We start from the raw sequence: 25,048 nt of genomic DNA, 5'->3' as shown, positions 1-25,048 counted from the left end.
CCATAAAACTGCTGAATAATTCATAAAATCGCCACCGGACAATTTACATTGACTATATGCATACATTTATCTCTTTGTGTTAATTTATTTATTTTTATTTAAAAAAAAATCCTTGCACAGAAAATCAAGGGACAAAAAAAGTTGTATAGCACCTGTAATGTAGTTGACTTTTAATTGTCTTTTTCAGATGGTCTTTTATTTTGAAAAGCGTTTGACAATTCTACCGGAATAAACTTTGACTCCTCCTATTTCCGAATGTTTCGGTTCGGTTTGAAATTTAAACACGAAAGTAAGAACTTGAAGAGCGACGAGGGAAAATTTAAAATATTGGAAAGCTGACAATTTTGATTAAGATAGAAATCGAGTAAAAGTAAGATGCACGTTTACAAGACACGAATATACTCAATTTGTAATGTAGCTAGTTGGCTAGAGTTTAGCTATGCACGTCTAATTTAGTTTACAAATTTGATAACGTTAGCTTGTTAACGTTAGCCTATGGTATATGCATTTTTTTTGCATGAACTAGCTAGAATGTACAGCCAAAGTTAGCTAAATAACGAAGACGAGAGAGTAATTGGGTCATTCCACGAATTCTTAAATCTCGTTGCTACATGTATAATACAGATACCATTTGAGGAAGCCTATAAAATTAGAGTTTAATCTAGTTAATTTAACTGTTAGCTAAATGTGCATACGTTAACTACCTAGCTACATACCCATAGCTCTAGGGTGTATTCATTAATTTGGTTACAAAGCGTTTCTGACTACCTGAATTTGTCCAATAGAAACGATTTTAGTTGCTGTTAAAACAATGACTCTCTCTCTCTCTCTATATATATATATACACACACATATATATATATTAGTATACCACCACACACACTATTATATATATATATATATGTGTGTGTGTGTATATATTAATATGTGTGGTGTATATTAATATATATATGTGTGTGTGTGTGTGTGTATATATATATGTGTGTGTATTATATATATGTGGTGTGTGGTTGTATATATATTGTGTGTATTATGTGTATATATATGTATGTATATACGAGTGTGTATATATACGTATATGTACATAAGTTAATATGTATGTGTGTATATATGTACATATGTATGTGTGTGTATATATGTATATACAGTTGAAGTCAGAAGTTTACATACACTTACACTACATACACCAACTCAGTTTTTCACAAGTCCTGACATTTAATCCTAGTAAAAATTCTCTTTCTTAGGTCAGTTAGGATCACCACTTTATTTTAAGAATGTGAAATGTCAGAATAATAATAGAGAGAATGATTTATTTCAGCTTTTATTTCTTTCATCACATTCCCAGTGGGTCAGAAGTTTACATACACTCAATTAGTATTGGTATCATTGCCTTTAAATTGTTTAACTTGGGTCAAATGTTCGGGTAGCCTTCCACAAGCTTCCCACAATAAGTTGGGTGAATTTTGGCCCATTCCTCCTGACAGAGCTGGTGTAACTGAGTCAGGTTTGTAGGCCTCCTTGCTCGCACACACTTTTTCATTTCTGGCCACAAATTTTCGATAGGATTGAGGTCAGGGCTTTGTGATGGCCACTCCAATACCTTGAATTTGTTGTCCTTAAGCTATTTTGCCACAACTTTGGAAGTATGCTTGGGGTCATTGTCCATTTGTAAGACACATTTGCGACCAAACTTTAACTTCCTGACTGATGTCTTGAGATGTTGCTTCAATAATATCACATAATTGTCCATGTTCATGATGCCATCTATTTTGTATGTAAACTTCTGACCCACTGGAATTGTGATACAGTGAATTATAAGTGAAATAATCTGTCTGTATAACAATGTTGGAAAAATTACTTGTGTCATGCACAAAGTAGATGTCCTAACCGACTTGCCAAAACGATAGTTTGTTAACAAAGAATTTGTGGAGTGGTTGAAAAACGAATTTTAATAACTCCAACCTAAGTGTATGTAAACTTCCGACATAACCTGAAAGGCTGCTCGGCAAGGAAGAAGCAACTGCTCCAAAACCGCCATAAAAAAAGCCAGACTACGGTTTGCAACTGCACATGGGGACAAAGATTGTACTTTTTGGAGAAATGTTCTCTGGTCTGATGAAACACAAATAGAGCTGTTTGGCCATAATGACCATCGTTATGTTTGGAGGGAAAATGGGGAGGCTTGTAAGCCGAAAAACACCATCCCAACCGTGAAGCACGGGGGTGGCAGCCTCATGTTGTGGGGGTGCTTTGCTGCAGGAGGCAGCACTGGTGCACTTCACAAAATAGAAAATTATGTGGATATATTGAAGCAACATGAAGACATCAGTCAGGAAGTTCAGGGTCCTGTTGGTTCCAGACTTGGTGACTGGAACCAACAGTCTTTGACCATTTGTATTGCCTTCCTCTGACACTGCCTGGTATAGAGGTCCTGAATGGCAGAGAGCTCGGCCCCAGTGTGTATTTGACAGTCTAGTATCTTGAAAGTTCTGTAATACAGCTATGACATTCATTTTTCAGGCAATTTCCACGTAAAGAATTACGTTTCGGTCTGACTATTGAAAATGAAGAGGAGGATTCAAAGATCTGAGCAGGAATACTCAATAGACTGTGAGTGATCAGTATGAAGGCCATTATGTTGTTGTAGTATAACATTTTGATGACAATGGTGAACGAACACACGCGCATGATCAAACCACCCTAGCAGAAAGTTATGGTACCTCTCTCTATTTTAAGGTTGTGCACTTTGTAAACTCAATGAAAATTGTCCGGACAAATATGGCGAGAAGATCACACTTAAGTCACATGAACTCACTGTGCACTACTTTTGCCTGGTAAGAGAGAGAGAGAGAGTGTGTGTTTGTATGTGTATGTTAGAATTACTCATTGTTAAAATATTTGAATATGGCCTAGCTTGAACCAAAATATTTTCTCATTGTGGAATATCATTATTCAAACAGTAGCAATCTATTTGTTTTATTGTTCAGTTGTTTACTAAAGGAAGCTTAAATGTACAGAATGTTTTCGGTGTCTGATTTTTTTATATTCCAGCTGATGTCAAGTGGAGTGTATCAGCGTGGCGAGGAAAATGAAGGCATCTATGGCTTCTTGGTGGATGATATTAAACAGGAGGTCAGCAGATCCTACAGACTAGTAAGTCAGTGTGTTCATTCATGTTGAGTGAGTATTTATATAGCCTACTTTACTGTTTCTTTATAGGCTAGGTACCATTCACCCTCTTCAGCTGAGCAGGCACTTTGACGCTTGCTGCCATAGAGATACGGTACAAAACACACACACACATATGTTCTATTTAAATCTGTGCTTGCCATGGCCCGCATGGTCTCCGAGCTGTTTCAGTAGAATAGAGTTTTACAGAGTGGCTTGACACACCAGGTAGAGGTCAGGAGCTTGATCACTCACCGAGCAGAAATGCTGCTCACCCCTGCTGAGAGACCACTGAAAGTAGTGAAGTCTGTACAAGTTGTTTAGTATGGTGTACGTTTGTATCACGGTTTGCCTAATCCTAAAGTGTTTGTCCACTCCAAGCCTAAGTAGCAAGAAACGTTCTGTACATATTTTAGATTTAGCCTTCAATAGTTTCTGGTTGCTTGGATTCTTGTTCAAAAACATTTTTGCTTTCTGTGTACCTTGTGTTTTAGAAGTGTGCAGTCTGCAAGAAGAACGGTGCCTCAGTTGGGTGCTACATCAAAAGCTGCCGGAAAATGGTCCATTTTCCATGTGGCAAACAACACCAATTCATCTTTCAATTCACAGACCCATTTCCGTAAGTGACCATGATTATATTTTACCAGTATGTTTTGTGTCTAGAGATTCTAAACATAATCCACAGCAGCCATGGCAAATGTAGTAACAAGGGGAGAATTCTGCTCAATTCTTGTTTTTGAGATTAGAAATATGGTTAAGTATGCTTAAGCTGTATGGTTAAGCTTCATTCAAAAAAATGGTTAAGTCATATTGGTCTTCATCAGAATGAAATCCGCACTCTTATCTCACAGAAACAGAAACGTTGCTTAATGCTTTGGTGCACTGCTTGTTTTTCCCCAGCTCCTACTGCAAGGATCACAGTCCCACCCAGTCGTTGCCAGTCTCGTCCTGTGTCAGTGAGCCCCTGTCTTGCTCAGTGTGTCTGGACCCCATAGAGGCCGTTCTCTCCTACTCCGTCCTCAAGTGTCCTGCCTGCCATGGCAGCTGGTTTCACAGAGACTGTGTACAGGTACTTACATCATTTTACATTTACATTTTAAGTCATTTAGCTGACGCTCTTATCCAGAGCGACTTACAAATTGGAAAGTTCATACATTTTCATCCTGGTCCCCCCGTGGGGAATGAACCCACAACCCTGGCGTTGCAAGCGCCATGCTCTACCAACTGAGCCACACGGGACCACACGGGACCAAACTAGCAGTGACCCTCTTGAGTAAATGTGTGAACACATTATTTATAAGCAACTTCATACAGAAGGTGTTGTAACAGGGCTTTACATAATGTGTTATAACCCTTATTCCAACCTCTATCTAGCATCACATTGGCATATAAGTGATTTGTGAAGCATCTATGGCGGTCTTACAGAGAGTTTATGAATGCTTCATAAAACCGTTAATTGTGACTGCATGCAGTCTCTTATCTATTTTCTATCTATTCCACCAGAACCAGGCTCACAGTGCTGCCATGTTCTTCTTCAGATGCACTCTGTGCAACAACAAGGACATGTTCCAGCAGGAGATGCTCCGGATGGGAGTCCACATACCAGAGAGGTATTAGTCACCTTCTAGAACATTATTCATCACTGTCCTGTGCCTTTTCCAGGGTCTACAGTATGTGTGATGTGTGGGGGGGGGTGTTGATAGCAGAGCAGAAGACTCATTTCTATTGTATTAGTGTTGTGGCATTATGAGTTTTAGCTAAAGTATTCTGTATCTGTGTGCCATAGAGATGCAGCCTGGGAGCTGGAAGAAAATGCCTATGGAGAGTTACTGCAGGTGTACCAACACTGTGATGCCAACAAATGTCTCTCCCGCAGTGGTCGGACAACCTCTTCACGCACTGGGTAAGCTCTACTGTAGTGTGGGTATGGCTGAAATGGTTGACTGGCAAAAATGTGTTTATTACTCAAATAAATTTGAGTCTCATGTCTTTTTGGTTTTCAGATTGTTTCAAATATTGCGTTGCATGCTCTGTGGCTCAAGAGGTACCCACCGAAAGTGTGCTTCCCTCAATGCTTTTGAGACTGACTGGGCTTGTGAGGACTGTGCAGCAGCTGTAGATACAACAGGTAGTCTATTTGCCGTACTGTGTTTGTTTTGGTCTAACTGGACGTGAAGTTATGACCAGACCAGTTATAATAGGAATGAAGAACTGATTTTTATTATGGTGTGTATGAAGTCTCTACATCTCTGTTATAATCAGTCTTCTTTTTTGTTTAGCTTCACTACCCAGACACACTGACTCTCCACAGCCCGCTGGGCAGAGAAGAAGCAGGTCTTCTAAAAGGAGTCTTATCCTGACCCCTCGCCAATCACCCATAGTCTGTAAAAGGTACTGTACATTATTGTCTTCAGACAAAAATCCAATGGCGCCCTTCAGTCAGGGGCTGGTCTATTGATAGTGCTGTCGGCCCTGGACCACACATTGTCCCTGGAGGCATGGGTTCAAATCCCGACTGCGCCATTTTCCATTCTATGTCCCTCTCTCCATATCTCAATAACTACTTATTCACGGTATCTATCAATAAAAACAAAATGCGTACAAATAATAATTATTATTATTATTGGCGACACAGACAAAGTCCAGATGTTTTCCAGGGCAATTGTTTAGTCTTTCCTTAAATGCTGTGTTAAGAACACATCAGCCATATTGGAGATAAACAGATTGTTTTTAATGATGGGCAGGCCATCGTTGTCGGGAAGCTCTGCTAAAGAGATCCTACAGGAGCTTGCCAGTCAGATATCACAGCACCACCCATCCATGCCAGTGGTGGTGAGTGGGAACAAGGTCCTGGAGGCTGCCATGGAGCTAGTGAAGACGAGCGACTTCAAGCCGTCCCATGCCCTGGCGGTGAGATTTACAAGCAGCAAGCACATTTCCAGCCCCGGCAACACCCGACGCTTCCTCAGCCTCCTGGTGCAGCAGCTGCAAAATACCGTCTTTGAAGGTCCCGATGGTGCCAAGAACCTGACCCTCGACGCACAAGGTAGGTCAATAACCCCCCCCCCCCCGTACAAAACACGCTCCAGCTCTCTATCATAAACTCACACTACCACCATCCCTTGCTGAGTCTGGGGTCATAAACTCACATTCGTAGTTACGTTTTGGTCGTGCTGAGCGTTTAGTGCTTTTTGTGTTCGATTATAAAAAATTGTCACAGATTTTGGTTTCGATTATTGGGATTGAATGCTGTAACAACACAGAATATAACAATTAATAAAGTCCCATGATGGTAGTGACTGCCCATTACTACATGCCACTTAATGACCATTTATTCACTTTACTTTAATAAATTATTTCAGTTGTGTATTTTACATTTGTTGTATTTGATGACTTTATTATTTAATTCCAAGTCATCTTATCTCTATAAAGCTGCATATGCTGTCTGACAAAATCACTATTTTGTAATTCTTCAAAGTAAATAAAGCATACTTTTGACTGCTGAATACCAACTATCAATCACTTAGATTTTGTATTTTCAGATGGAGAAACCTCTCGAAGCAACAGCTGCTCTCTATATCACCTCACAATCTCTTTCTCTCTGTGTTACTGTAATAGCTGTACTAGGATCTGTCTGTGTTACTGTAATATCTATACTAAGATCTGTCTGTGTTACTGTAATATCGATCGTGCATTTTTCCATCTCTTCTGTAGCAGGCGTAAAAGAAACACAGACCGGACAAGTAGATGCGCAATGGATTATGGTCATTGTTTTTTTAATTACCACGTTTTATGCGCTAAACTATGTAGAATATTGGCCTGTTGGAAACTACAACTCCCTACTACATCGCCCAGTTCAGGCTGGATCTGATTTATCTCTAGAGAAACTGTACCATGTGCGCATTGATCTCACACCAAAAACAATTGGGAAAAAATGATTGAACCGACGTCGGTCAATTAGTTGTTTAAAAACAAAAAATTAACTGAAAATGTGGTTAATCTCTCAGCAATACATTTTGGGGTTACATTGTTATCAAACACGGGGGATGTGGTTTCTATAGGTTCTCAGCTTCTATGTATTGTCTCATTTCTATGTCCTGTTTTTCCTAGCTCTGAGGGAGGATGTCTACTTTGACGTAGGGTGTCTGCTGTCCCTGAGTCTGATCCACGGGGGACCTCCTCTGGGCTTCTTCTCCAGGGCTCTATACCAGCACCTGTTCAACTTCCCCAGGGATACTCCTCTCACTGTGGAGGACATGGGCAACACTGGATTCACAGACAAAGTCAAGAAGGTACATCTTTTACCATGTCTCTTTTTTCTCTTAGATGCTGAATAGATTCTAGATAGATTATTTTTAAATGTTGGGCAGTCGCACTTCTCCCCCAAAAAATAGTTAATTGGATAGGACAGATAGAGGAAAGATTAAGATACCGCTGCTGCAGTATATGACCGCTGGACCACCCTATGGCTACCTATTCATTGCTAAATCATTGCCACTCAAAAAAGATTAAAAATGTTCAGTGTAAACTTAAACGACTAAAACCAAATATGAAGTATGTAGAAAACATAATGAACCTAATACATTTTTAAATAAGATAATCTTTGAGAACTAATAATCGACAAATTAAAAACTAGACAGTCAGGCAGAATAAAAAATTCCCTAAATATCATGGTTTGACATGGATCTTGTTATAATGTTTGAGTCACTCAGATTGCATAAGAACACAACATATGCCATTTCAAAATGTGTTGAATTGCAGGAAACTAGCTTTAAAACCATAGTCTTCTCTCCGCCCTGTGGCAAAATGTGTAGAATTGCAGGAAATTGTCTTTAAAACAGCAACATTTTGTCTCTGCGGCCAAGCGGACGGCCTATAAAATGTTCAGTCGGATACCATGCCATTGGCCACAGCCACTACCACACCCCCATCATGCCCACCACCTAAGCCCCGTTTTGATCCAGAAAAACCTCTGGCGTGACAAGTTACAATGTGTATTTGTAGCGCTTGATGCATTGAGTCTTGGGCGTTTTTCAATGAGTGAAATGCAGATGGGCAACGCCACGCTTCAGCATATTTATTTAAAGCAGCTATGCTGCATCAGTTGGATTACAGGTTATATTATACATTTTTCTTGGAGTAGAATGTCCTTTAAAAATGTCAACAGAAGTGACCTTCTCACAGCCATTCTCACAGAAAGAAAGAAATCCTAGGGGAAACACTGAAAGGCTTTAACTCATTTGCCAACTCTTTTGCTTCAGATTCAGGAATCTAGATCCTTGGAGGAATTGAGAGAGGCAATGCAGTCAGCTTCAGAATACCTGGAAGTGGCTGGGTGCATGAGACCAGTTGACAGCCTTTCTGACAAAGACACACTTGTTGAAGATATTGTGAGCTTCCACCTAATCACAAGAATGCAGTTACCCTTCCAAAGGTTCGTATGTCGATGTTTTTACGAGTACCTTTTTGACCGTTTCACCTAGTGATGCAACGATATGACATTTTTGGCCGATACCGATATCCAATATTTTCCTTGGCAAAAAAAACAATACCGATAACCGATATATAAAAAAAAATTATAATCATTATTTTAATCATTATAGTACAGTTAAATAGTTAACACACACACATGGACGCAGCGGTCTAAGGCACTGCATCTCAGTGCAAGAGGCGTCACTGCAGTCCCTGGTTTGAATCCAGGCTGTGTCACATCTGACCGTAATTGGGAGTCCCAAAGGGCGGCGCACAATTGGTCCAGCGTTGTCCGGGTTTGGCCTGGGTAGGCCGTCATTGTAAATAAGAATTTGTTCTTAACTGACTTGCCTAGTTAAATAAAGGTTACACACACACACACCACACTGACCAAAAAGTTATTTTGTTGGCATTTACGTACACTACCGTTCAAAAGTTTGGGTTCACTTTTGAAAGAAAAACACCTTTTTTGTCTATTAAACTAACATCAAATTGATCAGAAATACAGTGTAGACATTGTTAATGTTGTAAATAACTATTGTAGCTGAAAACTGTTGTTTTGATTAAAGAAACAATTAAACTGGTCTTCTTTAGACTAGTTGAGCATCTGGCGCATCAGCATTTGTGGGTTCGATTACAGGGTCAAAATGGCTAGAAACAAAGAACTTTCTTCTGAAACTCATCAGTCTATTCTTGTTCTGAGAAATGAAGGCTATTCCATGCGAGAAATTGTCAAGAAACTGAAGATCTCGTACAACGCTGTGTACTACTCCCTTCACAGAACAGCGCAAACTGGCTAACCAGAATAGAAAGAGGAGTGGGAGGCCCCGGTGCACAACTGAGCAGGAGATGGGCTTCTAGGCAGAGTTGCAAAGAAAAAGCCATATCTCAGACTGGCCAATAAAATGACTGCTAGATCCACACAGCAGACATTGTGGGCTAGGTTAGAAATGCTGTGTTGCAAATGTAGCTCAAAATTTTACTTGCCGTCATTACGCCATGTACCTACATTACATAGGTATGCACGTCAGCTTTGACATCGGTTTTGCACATCAGCGTTGAACTAGACATCAGACCAATACCAATGTTGGCATTTTTAGCTAATATCAGCTGATTCCGATATGTTCACCTATATTTCATGCATCCCTAGTTTCACCATTTCTCAATTTGTTTTTATTGTTTCTCAAACATACAGTACCAGTCAAAAGTGTGGACACACCTACTCATTCCAGGGTTTTTCTTTATTTTTACTATTTTCTACATTGTAGAATAATAGTGAAGACATCAAAACTATGAAATAACCCCAAAAAGTGTTAAACAAATCAAAATATATTTTATATTTGAGATTCTTAAAATTAGCCACCCTTTGCCTTGATGACATCTTTGCAAACTCTTGGCATTCTCAATCAGCTTCACCTGGAATACTTTTCCAACAGTCTTGGAGTTCCCACATATGCTGAGCACTTGTTGGCTGCTTTTTCTTCACTCTGCGGTCCAACTCATCCCAAACCATCTCAATTGGGTTGAGGTCAGGTGATTGTGGAGGCCAGGTCATCTGATACAGCACTCCATCACTCTCCTCCTTGCTCAAATAGCCCTTACATAGCGTGGAGGTGTGTTTTGGGTCGTTGTCCTGTTGAAAAACAAATTATAGTCCCACTAAGCGCAAACCAGATGGGATNGTTTTTCTTTATTTTTACTATTTTCTACATTGTAGAATAATAGTGAAGACATCAAAACTATGAAATAACACATATGGAATCATGTAGTAACCAAAAAAGTATTAAACAAATCAAAATATATTTTATATTTGAGATTCTTCAAAGTAGCCACTGTCCTGGTAATTCTAATCAAAGGGAAGAGAGACTGCAGATTATTTTAAACAACACTTTATTATAAGATTTGCAAAATGGAGAATCAACCATCCATTCAACAGTGCATAGTTAAAAGCGCAATGAACACAGTTGTCCCTCTCATTTTATAGAAAGTGCCTCATCTTATCTATATGACAGTTAGCAGATGTGTAGAAAATGGACGGAACATAGTAGACAAAAGCTTGTATGTTAACTTCTTATGGATATGGGGCAGCATTTTCACATTTGGATGAAAAGCGTGCCCAGAGTAAACTGCCTGCTACTCAGTCCCAGTTACTAATATATGCATCTTATTAGTAGATTTGGATAGAAAACACTCGGAAGTTTCTAAAACTATTTGAATGATGTCTGTGAGTATAACAGAACTCATATGGCAGGCGAAAACCTGAGAAATCCAACCAGGAAGTGGGAAATCTGAGGTTTGTAGTTTTTCAAAGCTTGGCCTATCGAATACCCAGTGCCTATGGGGTCATTTTGCGCTTCCTAAGGCTTCCACTAGATGTCAACCGTCTTTAGAAACTTGTTTGAGGCTTCTACTGTAAAGGAGGGGCTCATAAGGGCTCTTTGAGTCAGTGGTCTGGCAGAGTGCCACAAACTTGACGCTCGTTCATGTGAGAAGTAGCTCTCGTTCCATGGCTTTTCTACAGACAAAGGAATTCTCCGGTTGGGACATTATTGAACATTTATGATAAAAACATCCTAAAGATTGATTCTATACATCGTTTGATATGTTTCTATGACAACTAATATTAACTTTTTGGAATTTTCGTCCGACATTCCCGCTGACATTGCCCGCGCCTCGTGAGTTTCGATTTGTTTACTAAACGCCCTAACAAAAGGAGGTGTTTGGACATAAATGATTAACTTTATCGAACAAATCAAACATTTATTGTGGAACTGGGATCCCTGGGAGTGCATTCTGATGAAAATCATCAAAGATAAGTGAATATTTATAATGCTATTTCTGACTGTTGACTGCACAACATGGCGGATATTTCTTTGGCTGTTTTGGGCTCTGAGCGCCGTACTCAGATTATGCTTTTTCCGTAAAGTAAAAAAAAAATCTGACACAGCGGTTGCATTAAGGAGAAGTTTATCTAAAGTTCCATGTATGTAGTTGTATCTATTATCAATGTTTATTATGAGTATTTCTGTGAATTGATGTGGCTCTCTGCAAAATCACCGCATGTTTTGGAACTACTGAACATAACACGCCAATGTAAAATGAGATTTTGGGATATTAATATTCACTTTATCGAACAAAACATACATGTATTGTGTAACATGAAGTCCTATGACTGTCATCTGATGAAGATCATCAAAGGTTAGTGATTAATTGTATCTATATTTCTGCTTTTTTGTGACAACTCTCTTTGGCTGGAAAAACACAGCCATCTTTCCAGCCAAAGAGTGGAGTCACAAAAAGCAGAAATATAGATAAAATTAATCACTAACCTTTGATGATCTTCATCAGATGACACTCATAGGACTTCATGTTACACAATACATATGTTTTGTTCGATAAAGTTCATATTTATATCTTAAAAACATCAGAAAGATACATGTTTTACATAGAATTAAAGATAAACTTGTTCTTAATGCAACCGCTGTGTCAGATTTCAAAAAAGCTTTACGGCAAAAGCACAATATTCAATAATCTGAGTAGAGCGTTCAGCCACAAAAGCAAGCCATACAGTTACCCGCCAAATTGTGGAGTCAACAAAAGTCAGAAATAGCATTATAAATCTTCACTTTGCTGATCTTCATCGGAATGCACTCCCAGGACTCCCACTTCCACAAGAAATGTTTGTTTTGTTCGATTACGTCCATATTTATGTGCAAATACCTCCGTTTTGTTTGCGCGTTTAGTTCACTATTCCAAAGGCACAATGCGCGAGCGCAAAATCCAGAGGAAAAGTCAAGAGTTCCATTACAGTTTTTAGAAACATGTCAAACGATGTTTACAATCAATCCTTATGGTCTTTTTATAATAAATCTTCAATATTCCAACCGGACAATAGCGTATTCATTACAGAGGAAAAAAGAAGGAACGGCGTGACCGCGCAGTAAACAACTCATTGGCCACAGCTTAGTCCACTTGTTGAAACAGCTCTTATTCGACCCCCTTCCACAATAGAAGCCTCAAACAACTTTCTAAAGACTGTTGACATCTGCTGGAAGCCCTGGGAAGTGCAATCTGGCTCATAGACACAGCATATTAGATAGGCAATCACTTAACCTCTCTGGGATATGTGGGACGCTCACTTGGCCAATAGCCAGGGAAAATGTAGAGCGCCAAATAAAATAAAAAAGATATAAAATTAAACTTTCATTAAATCACACATGTAAGATACCAAATTAAAGCTACACTCGTTGTGAATCCAGCCAACATGTCAGATATCAAAAAGGCTTTTCGGCGACAGCATAAGATGCTATTATCTGATGATAGCACAACAGTAAACAAAGAGAGTGTAGCATATTTCAACCCTGCAGGCGCAACACAAAACGCAGAAATAAAATATAAATCATGCCTTACCTCTGACGAGCTTCTTTTGTTGGCACTCCAATATGTCCCATAAACATCACAAATGGTCCGTTTGTTCGACTAATTCCGTCCATATATATCCAAATTGTCCATTTATTTGGTGCGTTTGATCCAGAAAAAAAACAGCTTCCAATTTGCGCAACGTCACTACAAAATTACCAAAATTACAAAAAAAATTACCTCTAAACTTTGCCAAAACATTTCAAACTACTTTTGTAATACAACTTTAGGTATTTTTAAACGTTAATAATCGATCAAATTGAAGACGGGTCTATTTGTTTTCAATACAGGAGGACAACAAACTAACGCTACTTTTCTAGTCTTGCGCAACTCTCAAACAGTACACATAACGTTACACTGATTCCAGATGGCCGTACTTCTTCATTGCACAAAGGAATAACCTCAACCAATTTCCAGAGACTGGTGACATCCAGTGGAAGCGGTGGGAACTGCAAACAGGTTGATTAGAAATCTAGCATTCCAATGAAATTCATTGAACAGACAGTGACCAAAAAAAATAAAAAATCTGAATGGTTAGTCCTCTGGGTTTTGCCTGCTACATAACTTCTGTTATACTCACAGACATGATTCAAACAGTTTTAGAAACTTCAGAGTTTTCTATCCAAATCTACTAATAATATGCATATCTTATATTCTGGGGATGAGTAGAAGGAAGTTGAAATTGGGCACGCTATTTATCGAAAAATGAAACTTCCCTATCCTAGAGAAGTTAAATGAAACTACAAACCTCAGATTTCCCACTTCCTGGTTGGATTTGTCTCAGGTTTTCGCCTGCCATATGAGTTCTATTATACTCACAGACATTATTTTAACAGTTTTGGAAACTTTAGAGTGTTTTTATCCAAATCTACTACTTATATGCATATCATAGCTTCTGGGCCTGGGTAACAAGCAGTTTACTCTGGGTACCTTATTCATCCAAGTTACTCAATACTGCCCCCCTTTCCCAAAGAAGTTAAAGCAAGGCCCCTGAATTCTTGTGTATTTTCTGCACTATGCAATGATATTGGCAAAGACCATGTAAGGCTTTTACAACATACAGAAGTGCGCTGGTTATCAAGGGGCAAACTATTGACATGTTTTTTTAAAATTGAGAGACGAGCTTAAAGTTTTCTTTACTTTTCAGTTCTGCCCACAAATTTTCTATGGGATTGAGGTCAGCGCTTTGTGATGGCCACTCCAATACCTTGACTTTGTCCTTAAGCTATTTTGCCACAACTTTGGAAGTATGCTTGGGGTCATTGTCCATTTCTAAGACCCATTTGCGACCAAGCTTTAACTTCCTGACTGATGTCTTGAGATGTTGCTTCAATATATCCACATAATTTTCCATGCTCGTGATGCCATCTATTTTGTGAAGTGCACCAGTCCCTCCTGCAGCAAAGCACCCCCAGAACATGATGCTTCCACCCCGTGCTTCACGGTTAGGATGGTGTTCTTCGGCTTGCAGGCCTCCCCCTTTTTCCTCCAAACATAACGATGGTCATTATGGCCAAACAATTCTATTTTTGTTTCAACAGACCAGAGGACATTTCTCCAAAAAGTACGATCTTTGTCCCCATGTGCAGTTGCAAACCGTAGTGTGGCTTTTTTATGGTGGGTTTGGAGCAGTGTCTTCTTCCTTGCTGAGCGGCCTTTCAGGTTATGTCGATATAGGACTCGTTTTACTGTTGATATAGATACTTTTGTACCTGTTTCCTCCAGCATCTTCACAAGGTCCTTTGCTGCTGTTCTGGGATTGATTTGCACTTTTCTCACCAAATTACCTTAATCTCTAGGAGACAGAATGCGTCTCCTTCCTGAGCGGTATGACGGCTGCGTGGTTCCATGGTGTTTATACTTGCGTACTATTGTTTGTACAGATGAACGTGGTACCTTCAGGCATTTGGAGTTTGCTCCCAAGGATGAATCAGACTGTTGGATGTCTCAAATTTTTTTCTGAGGTCTTGGCTGATTTCTTTTGATTTTTCCATAATGTCAAGCAAAGAGGCATTGAGTTTAAAGGTAGGCCTTGAAGTACATCCACTGGTACACCTGCAATTGACTCAAATGATGTCTGGAATTTTCCAAGCTGTTTAAAGGCACTTTCAACTTGGTGTATGGAAACTTCTGATCCACTGGAATTGTGAAATAATCTGTCTGTAAACAATTGTTGGAAAAATGACTTGTGTCATGCACAAAGTAGATGTCCAAACCGACTTGCCAAAACTAGTTTGTTAACAAGAAATTTGTGGAGTGGTTGAAAAACGAGTTTTAAGGACTCCAACCTAAGTGTATGTAAACTTCCGACTTCAACTGTAAATCTCACCCAATGTCTTCAGTGTTTCTAGTGAAGGTGATCGGGCCTCACCAGGATGTCAGAACAGAGATCATAGGTCAGTCAGCCCTATTAAGTATTTTCTTTCCCTTTTCTTTCCCTGTTCTTCCAAACCCATTTAAAAGATTTCAAATGTGACCCAACACACCTCCAAGAAAGAGAGTGATGGAGTGCTGCATCAGATGACCTGGCCTCCAATCACCCGACCTCAACCCAATTGAGATGGTTTGGGATGAGTTGGACCGCAGAGTGAAGGAAAAGCAGCCAACAAATTCTCAGCATATGTGGGAACTCAATCAAGACTGTAGGAAAAGCATTCCATGTGAAGCTGGTTGAAAGAATGCCAAGAGTGTGCAGAGCTGTAATCAAGGCAAAGGGTGGCTACTTTGAAGACTCTAAAATATATAATTACATTTGTTTAACATTTTTTTGGTTACTACATGTGTTATTTCATAGTTTTGATGTGTTCGTTATTATTCTACAATGTAGAAAATAGAAAAAAATAAAAACCCTTGAATGAGTAGGTGTGTCAAATTTTGACTGGTACAGTATATACAGTACGTAAACGTAGACTATTTTAAAAGGTTAGAATTCTACTATACAGTGCATTCGGTAAGTATTCAGACCCTTTGACGGTTTCCAGGACCTCTGGCAGTGATTACAGCCTCGAGTCGTCTTGGGTATGACGCTGCATGCTTGGCACACCTGTATTTGGGGAGTTTCTCCCATTCTCTGCAGATCCTCTCAAGCTCTGTCAGATTGGATGGGGAGTGTCGCTGCACAGCTATTTTCAGGTCTCTCCAGAGATGTTCGACTTGTCCCGAAGCCACTCCTGCGTTGTATTGGCTGTGTGCTTAGGGTCATTGTCCTGTTGGAAGGTGAACCTTCGCCCCAGTCAGGTCTCTCCAGAGATGTTCGATTGGTTCGAGTCGTCTCTGGCCGGGCCACTCAAGGACATTCAGAGACTTGTCTCGAAGCCACTTCTGCGATTTCTTGGCTGTGTGCTTAGTTGTTGTTCTGTTGGAAGGTGAACTTTCGCCCCAGTCTGCGGTCCTGCGTGCTCTGGAGCAGGTTTTCATTAAGGACCTCTCTGTAATTTGCTCCGTTCATCTTTGCCTTGATCCTGACTAGTCTCCCAGTCCCTGCCGCTGAAAAATATCCCCACAGCATGATGCTGCTGCCACCACCATGGTTCACCGTAGGGATGGTGCCAGGTTTCCTCCAGACGTGATGCTTGGCATTCAGGCCAAAGAGTTTGATCTTGGTTTAATCAGACCAGAGAATTCTTGTTTCTCATGGTCTGAGAGTCCTTTAGGTGCCTTTTGGCCAACTCCAAGCTGGCTGTCATGTGGCTTCCGTCTGGCCACTATACCATAAAGGTCTGATTGATGGAGTGCTGCAGAGATGGTTGTCCTTCTGGAAGGTTCTCCCATCTCCACAGAGGAACTTTGGAGCTCAGTCAGAGTGACCATCTGGTTCTTGGTCACCTCCCTGACCAAGGCACTTCTCCACAGATTGCTCAGTTTGGCCGGGCGGTCAGCTCTAGGAAGAGTCTTGGTGGTTCCAAACTTCTTCCATTTAAGAGTGATGGTGGCCACTGTGTTCTTGGGAACCTTCAATGCTGCAGACATTTGTTGGTACCCTTCCCCAGATCTGTGCCTCGACACAATCCTGTCTCAAGAGTTCTACAGACTATTCCCTCGACCCCAATGCTTGGGTTTTTTCTCTGACATGCACTATCAACTGTGGGACCTTATATAGACAGGTGTGTGCCTTTCCAAATCATGTCCAATCAATTGAATTTACACAGGTGGACTCCAAGTTGTAGAGACATCTCAAGGATGATCAATGGAAGCAGGATCCACCTGAGCTCAGTTTCGAGTCTCATAGCTTAGGGTCTGAATACTTTTGTAAATAAGGTTTTTCTGTTTTTTATTTTAAATACATTTGCAAACATTTCTGAACCAATTTTCGCTTTGTCATTATGGGGTATTGTGTGTAGATTGAGGAAAAAGTCAAGGGGTGCGAATGCACTTTAACTATGTTTAAGACATTGTGAGCCAGGGTTTTGTTAACTATATGTTAAAGGTCCAATGCAGCCATTTCTGGGTAACAATTAAGTACCTTACATGCTGACCAGACCGGACATGTCACGTGCGCGAGCGTTGCAAAATAAATGTAGAAATCCATGTTATTCAATTATTGCACCCACACTGCTCGTGCGCTCCAACGAACGTCTGCGATGCCAAGGGCTGAACTTGAACTCCTTTCTATTTCTGACGCAGATCGCGCTGCAAGTCCTGCCTCTCCCATCTCCTCAATGGTTTAAAGAAGCAGGTACCCACATGCCATCTACTCATTGGTTATACCCACGTGGGTGATTGAAAGACAAAATGTTTTGCCGGTTGTCGTGGTAAAAGTGTAGATGCCAATCACCATATAAGTTCAAAGATGAAAAAGCCTGGAAGGAGGAGAGATGACTAGAAATTATTCGGGTGCCCATTTTATGTGTGGATTAATTGTCGGAGTAGAGGACCTTGTTCATTTCAGGTAAAATAACTCAATGTTTATATCCCAGGACAAATTAGCTAGCAACAGCAAGCTAGCTTAATAGGACAAATTAGTTAGCAAGTGCAAGCTAACTAGCTAAATTGCCATACATGTTTAATGCTTTTCGACCTGTCCCCAAATTAATGTCATTGGTTCAGAGTTTGTTTTGATATTTTAACCTGCGTGTCGTGATCGTGTTTGGTGTAGGGGGACAAAATAAATGTATGCATGATGGCGCACGCGTGCAGCCGGTTTGGGTTCCGTGTTACTTGTTTTCAATTAAAATGGTAAAAAATAAACCAAAATAGCTTCTTAGCAAAGAGCAATTTCTCAAGCAAGAGTTTTGCTAGAACTGTCTGGTACTGGTCTTGTGGGGAGTGGAAAATGTAAAACTAGCTGTTATTGGCAGAGAGGTTTGAACTTTTTCTTATTGGTTGATTAACTAATTTACCGCTTGGTGATGTCACCAGGCAGGCCAAAACTGGCTGAGATTTCAGGCGGTCTTTTCAAACAGCTCTTACACTAAAAGGGCATTATCATAATTTTCACAGTATTATTCCAACCTCATAGTGTGGATGGATATATATATATATAACTCAGGAAGATCACAATTTGGATTTTACTGGGCCTTTAACTATATTTTGTTGAACCTTTTTGTGTTTTTAGGTTCTGTGAAGGTTTGAAAACCCTTGGTGTGTTTGACCAGGTCCAGATGTTTCCGGGGGCGTTTGTTAGTCTGTTCTGTTCCTCTCCTGACAAGCTGACTGCTGAGACCATGTCTGCCCTCTTCACTGTTAAGTTTTCAGAACAGGAAGAGACCACAGGGAAGGAGAGTGCTGTGGTCACCTTCTGGAGACACTACCTAGTGGAGTGTGAAGGTACTTTGACCTCCAATGACTGATTGATTGATATATGTGATTAAAAATACACACTCAAAGGCCATTCAGACAGTGTACACTACTATTACAAGTCTATTCAGTAAAACTAACACAAGCACATGAATGTCCCTGTCTATCTCCATATATTACCCATCCTCACCAGTCTCTCTGTTCACTGGTTACAGTTGGCAGATGTGCAACATCGCTAGAGGACGTGCTCATCTATGCCACATCCGCTGATGTGGTGCCAGCCATAGGGTTCAGCCCCAACCCCACCGTATCCTTCCTCAACCCCCTGGACCCTGCCGGGGCCTTTCCCAAGAGCCAACCCAGCTCTAACCACCTGGTGCTGCCTGTGGTGCCATCCTACCAAGTCTTTAAGAAGAATATGGAGTATGCAGTGTGCCAGCTCACAGTGATGCAGGCCATTTGATCACAGACCGTCTTGTTCTATATAAACACAGCTTTAACAGACTATTACTGAACTTGAGGGACATGTTTCATTTGGGTTTTGGACTTCAATTAAAAAGGGGTCACCTCATTGACTTTTATAGAAGATTTAGGTAGGGTATGTCCATCATGACAGATATGCATTTTCCATTATAGGCTTCAGCTGTTGACTTTCAGGAACAATTTTACACTAATAATTCAGACGGCTCATGATAGGTGCTACATTTGTTTGAATGGTAATGTTTGTTGCTTCATTTGGGATTCTTAGATTTATTTTATGTTGTACATATTGAAGTGAATCAATGTTTTCTGTAAAGTTAATTATGCTACAGTTGATGTTTTTGTGATTGTTTTAGCTTCTTGTGTTGGCTTTGTATTTTATATTTTTAGTAACTTTACTCATGCCAAATAAAATGTTTGCATGTTATATACTTGGGGAAAAAATCTCAACCATCACAGCAGTATTCAGAATGTATTGGGGCATGCTGAATCTACTGATATGCACTTATCATTTTGCAGTGAAATATCCTAGTGAGGGGTTTGGAAACCTATTTGAATCAAGCAGACCAGTGATGTGATATTTATATATACACACAAAAAATCCAAGAGTAAAGCTGGGCTACTCGTCATCGAAAGTTGTGGTAGCAACGCCCACAGGTACAGTAGATGGTGATATTTAGGAGACTTAAAGAAGTCGTGTCCAATTGGTAGTTAGTCTTGTCTCATCGCTGCAACTCCCATACGGACTCCAAAACGCACCCGACTGCAGTGTGCAATTCAGGGCCAGGCTCAATCCAATCAAATTTATTTATATAGCCCTTCAAAGTGCTGTACAGAAACCCAGCCTAAACCCAGCCTAAAACCCCAAACAGCAAGCAATGCAGGTGTAGAAGCACGGTGGCTAGGAAAAACTCCATAGAAAGGCCAAAACCTAGGAAGAAGCCTGGTTCCTCTCTAGGTTATGAGGGTGGCCAGTCCTCTTCTGGCTGTGCCGGGTGGAGATTATAACAGAACATGGCCAAGATGTTCAAATGTTCATAAATGACCAGCATGGTCAAATAATAATCACAGTAGTTGTCGAGGGTGCAGCAAGTCAGCACCTCAGGAGTAAATGTCAGTTGGCTTTTCATAGCCGATCATTAAGAGTATCTCTACCGCTCCTGCAGTCTCTAGAGAGTTGAAAACAGCAGGTTTGGGACAGGTAGTCATCGAAAGTTGTGGTAGCAACGCCCAGGTACAGTAGATGGTGATATTTAGGAGACTTAAAGAAGTGGTGTCCAATTGGTCCGTGGGGCGACGCACAATTGGCATAGCGTCGTCCGGGTTAGGGAGGGTTTGGCCGGTAGGGATATCCTTGTCTCAGTATGTAAAAAAATGTATGCACTCTACTGTAAGTCGCTCTGGATAAGAGCGTTTGCTCTTGGCCGGTAGGGATATCCTTGTCTCAGTATGTAAAAAGAAATGTAATAAAATGTATGCACTCTACTGTAAGTCGCTCTGGATAAGAGCGTCTGCTAAATGACTAAAATGTAAATGTAAATGTAGGTAGCACGTCCGGTGAACAGGTCAGGGTTCCATAGCTGCAGGCAGAACAGTTGAAACTGGAGCAGCAGCACGGCCAGGTGGACTGGGGACAGCAAGGAGTCATCATGCCAGGTCGTCCTGAGGCATGGTCCTAGGGTTAAGGTCCTCCGAGAGAGAAAGAAAGAGAGAATTAGAGAGCGCATACTTAAATTCACACAGGACACCGGATAAGATAGAAGTACTCCAGATATAACAAACTGACCCTAGCCCCCCGACACAAACTACTGCAGCATAAATACTGGAGGCTGAGACAGGTGGCCCCATCCGATGATACCCCCGGACAGGGCCAAACAGGAAGGATATAACCCCACCCACTTTGCCAAAGCACAGCCCCCACACCACTAGAGGGATATCTTCAACCACCAACTTACCATCCTGAGACAAGGCCGAGTATAGCCCACAAAGATCTCCGCCACGGCACAACCCAAGGGGGGGCACCAACCCAGACAGGAAGATCACGTCAGTGACTCAACCCACTCAAGTGACGCACCCCCTAGGGACGGCATGAAAGAGCACCAGTAAGCCAGTGACTCAGCCCCTGTAATAGGGTTAGAGGTAGAGAATCCAATTGAAGAGAGGGGAACCGGCCAGGCAGAGACAGCAAGGGCGGTTCGTTGCTCCAGAGCCTTTCCGTTCACCTTCACACTCCTGGGTCAGACTACACTCAATCATATGACCACTAAAGAGTCTTCAGTAAAGACTTAAAAGTTGAGACCGAGTCTGCGTCTCTCACATGGGTAGGCAGACCATTCCATAAAAATGGAGATCTATAGGAGAAAGCCCTGCCTCCAGCTGTTTGCTTAGAAATTCTAGGACAATTAGGAGGCCTGCGTCTTGTGACCGTAGCGTACGTGTAGGTATGTACGGCAGGACCAACTCTGAAGATAGGTAGGTGCAACCCATGTAACGCTTTGTAGGTTAACAGTAAAACCTTGAAATGAGCCCTTGCCTTAACAGGAAGCCAGTGTAGGGAGGCTAGCACTGGAGTAATATGATAAAATTTGGGGTTCTAATCATGATTCTAGCAGCCGTATTTAGCACTAACTGAAGTTATTTTAGTGCTTTATCCGGGTAGCCGGAAAGTAGAGCATTGCAGTAGTCTAACCTAGAAGTACAAAAGCATAGATGAATTTTTCTACATCATTTTTGGACAGAAAATTTCAGATTTTTGCAATTTTACGTAGATGGAAAAAAGCTGTCCTTGAAACAGTCTTGATATGTTCGTCAAAAGAGAGATCAGGTCCAGAGTAACGTCGAGGTCTTTCACAGTTTTATTTGAGACGACTTTACAACCATCAAGATTAATTGTCAGATTCAACAGAACATCTCTTTGTTTCTTGGGACCTAGAACAAGCATCTCTGTTTTGTCCGAGTTTAAAAGTAGAAAGTTTGCAGCCATCCACTTCCTTATGTCTGAAACACAGGCTTCTAGCGAGGGCAATTTTGGGCTTCACCGTGTTTCATTGAAATGTACAGCTGTGTGTCATCCGCATAGCAGTGAAAGTTAACATTATGTTTTCGAATGACATCCCAAGAGGTAAATATATAGTGAAAACAATAGTGGTCCTAAAACGGAACCTTGAGGAACACCGAACTGTACAGTTGATTTGTCAGAGGACAAACCATTCACAGAGACAAACTGATATCTTTCCGACAGATAAGCTCTAAACCAGGCCAGAACTTGTCCGTGTAGACCAATTTGGGTTTCCATCTCTCCAAAAGAATGTGGTGATCGATGGTATCAAAGGCAGCACTAAGGTCTAGTAGCACGGGACAGATGCAGAGCCTCGGTCTGACGCCATTAAAAGGTAATTTACCACTTCACAAGTGCAGTCTCAGTGCTATGATGGGGTCTAAAACCAGACTGAAGCATTTCGTATACACTTGTTTTGTCTTCAGGAAGGCAGTGAGTTGCTGCGCAACAGCTTTTTCAATTTTTTTTTGAGAGGAATGGAAGATTCGATATAGGCCGATAGTTTTTTATATTTTCTGGGTCAAGGTTTGGCTTTTTCAAGAGAGGCTTTATTACTGCCACTTTTAGTGAGTTTGGTACACATCCGGTGGATAGAGAGCCGTTTATTATGTTCAACATAGGAGGGCCAAGCACATGAAGCAGCTCTTTAAGTAGTTTAGTTGGAATAGGGTCCAGTATGCAGCTTGAAGGTTTAGAGGCCATGATTATTTTCATCATTGTGTCAAGAGATATAGTACTAAAACACTTAAGTGTCTCTTGATCCTAGGTCCTGGCAGAGTTGTGCAGACTCAGGATAGCTGTGCTTTGGTGGAATACGCAGATTTAAAGAGTCCATAATTTGCTTTCTAATGATCATGATCTTTTCCTCAAAGAAGTTCATGAATTTATTACTGCTGAAGTGAAAGCCATCCTCACTTGGGGAATGCTGTTTTTTAGTTAGCTTTGCAACAGTATCAAAAATAAATTTAGGATTGTTCTTATTTTCCTCAATTAAGTTGGAAAAATAGGATGATCGAGGAGCAGTGAGGGCTCTTCGATACTGCACGGTACTGTCTTTCCAAGCTAGTCGGAAGACTTCCAGTTTGGTGTGGCGCCATTTCCGTTCTAATTTTCTGGAAGCTTGCTTCAGAGCTCGGGTAATTTCTGTATACCAGGGAGCTAGTTTCTTATGACAAATGTTTTTAGTTTTTAGGGGTGCAACTGCATCTAGGGTATTGCGCAAGGTTAAATTGAGTTCCTCAGTTAGGTGGTTAACTGATTTTTGTCCTCTGACGTCCTTGGGTAGGCAGAAGGAGTCTGGAAGGGCATCAAAGAATCTTTGTGTTGTCTGAGAATTTATAGCACGACTTTTGATGCTCCTTGGTTGGGGTCTGAGCAGATTATTTGTTGCGATTGCAAAYGTAATAAAATGGTGGTCCGATAGTCCAGGATTATGAGGAAAAACATTAAGATATACAACATTTATTCCATGGGACAAAACTAGGTCCAGAGTATCAATGTGGGCAGTCAAATGTTTGACCCCACCCACTTTTTTCCTTCCTTATATAATATACTGAATAGCCAGCATCTTACCATCAAAACAAACACCCCACAGTTGTTTGAGAAACCGTGCTTTGGTAGGCCCTGTGGTGAGAACAAGGTACAATTTTCAATAAAGGAATGACAATCAAATGGTACACTTCAGTGGAATAATTTAAAGGAATATCTAACCTGATCCAAGCTGTTTCTGTGAAAGTAAAGAAAAGTACAATTCAACAGCTTTTTATACTTCAGCATGCATAACAGTTTGAACACAGTTGGAACTGAATTATCCCAAGTATTTTTCACAACATACATGGGTGTTTCTGGACCAGAAAATGTATTTGACTGCAAACACACCATTTCTAACATCAATGCACTCACATGCCAAAAATCTTTCCTTGAACATCATTTCAAAGCAATGTGTATGCTTTCTTCATAAATGTGTTTTGAAGTTTTTCTTATTTAACTTCAGTTTGCAGTGTGGACATGTTACAATTACTTTTTTTTATTTCTTTTTTTTACTTTCCATGCAGTTGGGACCAGCTGATTTCATGATTGTAAACTCAGCAAAAAAAGGGTCCCTTTTTCAGGACCCGGTCTTTAAAGAATTTGTAAAAATCCAAATAACTTCACAGATCTTCATTGTAAAGGGTTTATATACCGTTTCCCATGCTTGTTCAATGAACCATAAACAATTAATGAACATGCACCTGTGGAACGGTCATTAAGACACTAACAGCTTACAGACGGTAGGCAATTGTCACGCCCTGACCTTAGTTATCTTTGTTTTCTTTATTATTTTGGTAAGGTCAAGGTGTGACGAAAGTGGTATGTGTGTTTTGTTTTGTCTAGGGTATGTCTAGGTGTGTGTGTGTAATCTAGGCATTATGTAGGTCTATGGTGGCCTAGATTGGTTCCCAATCAGAGGCAGCTGTTTATCGTTGTCTCTGATTGGGGATCCTATTTAGGTTGCCATTTTCCCGTTTGGTTTGTGGGTTATTGTCTATGTGAAGTTGCATGTCTGCATGCATTGTTTATAGCGTTCACGTTTGTGGTGTATTTTGTTTGTTTAGTGTTCAGTCGTCTTCTATTAAAAATATGTATTCACATCACTACGACGTTCGTGACAGCAATTAAGGTCACAGTTATGAAAACTTAGGACAATAAAGAGGCCTTTCTACTGACTCACCAAAA

At 40.6% G+C, this 25,048-nt stretch overlaps 1 protein-coding gene across 4 annotated transcripts; it reads left to right on the top strand.

The window, feature by feature from the left end:
* The first annotated feature begins 264 nt into the window (after positions 1–264).
* On the top strand, positions 265–19,702 carry g2e3 (G2/M-phase specific E3 ubiquitin protein ligase). Of its 4 annotated transcripts, none has more exons than XM_023994163.2 (15): positions 265–370; positions 2,521–2,610; positions 2,737–2,834; positions 3,052–3,153; positions 3,663–3,787; positions 4,069–4,237; positions 4,672–4,778; positions 4,955–5,071; positions 5,172–5,296; positions 5,448–5,559; positions 5,913–6,214; positions 7,279–7,460; positions 8,430–8,602; positions 18,614–18,825; positions 19,011–19,702. In XM_023994163.2, the coding sequence occupies exons 2-15, from the start codon at positions 2,565–2,567 to the stop codon at positions 19,256–19,258; spliced, it is 2,118 nt and encodes a 705-aa protein (XP_023849931.1). In that variant the 5' UTR covers positions 265–370; positions 2,521–2,564; the 3' UTR covers positions 19,259–19,702. The 4 variants fall into 4 exon arrangements, with proteins under 4 accessions (XP_023849931.1, XP_023849933.1, XP_070301225.1 ...); XM_023994165.3 differs by having other exon boundaries at positions 18,747–18,825; positions 19,011–19,098; XM_070445124.1 differs by lacking the exons at positions 18,614–18,825; positions 19,011–19,702 and adding an exon at positions 17,683–18,588.
* Positions 19,703–25,048: the final 5,346 nt, after the last annotated feature.

The sequence above is a fragment of the Salvelinus sp. IW2-2015 genome, linkage group LG9, assembly GCF_002910315.2.
Source record: "Salvelinus sp. IW2-2015 linkage group LG9, ASM291031v2, whole genome shotgun sequence".
Classification (NCBI taxonomy): Eukaryota; Metazoa; Chordata; class Actinopteri; order Salmoniformes; family Salmonidae; genus Salvelinus; species Salvelinus sp. IW2-2015.
The sequence above is the reverse complement of the archived record's forward strand: the minus strand, read 5'-3'. Positions and strand labels throughout refer to the sequence as shown.

What these genes read in the sequence shown, in the direction of transcription:
- g2e3 (XM_023994163.2), top strand. Translation starts at nt 2,565, where the DNA reads ATGAAGAGGAGGATTCAAAGATCTGAGCAGGAATACTCAATAGACT. An exon ending in CTGTGCACTACTTTTGCCTG is followed by an intron (nt 2,835 to 3,051) that starts GTAAGAGAGAGA and finishes TTTATATTCCAG; the next exon opens with CTGATGTCAAGTGGAGTGTA. An exon ending in TCACCCATAGTCTGTAAAAG is followed by an intron (nt 5,560 to 5,912) that starts GTACTGTACATT and finishes AATGATGGGCAG; the next exon opens with GCCATCGTTGTCGGGAAGCT.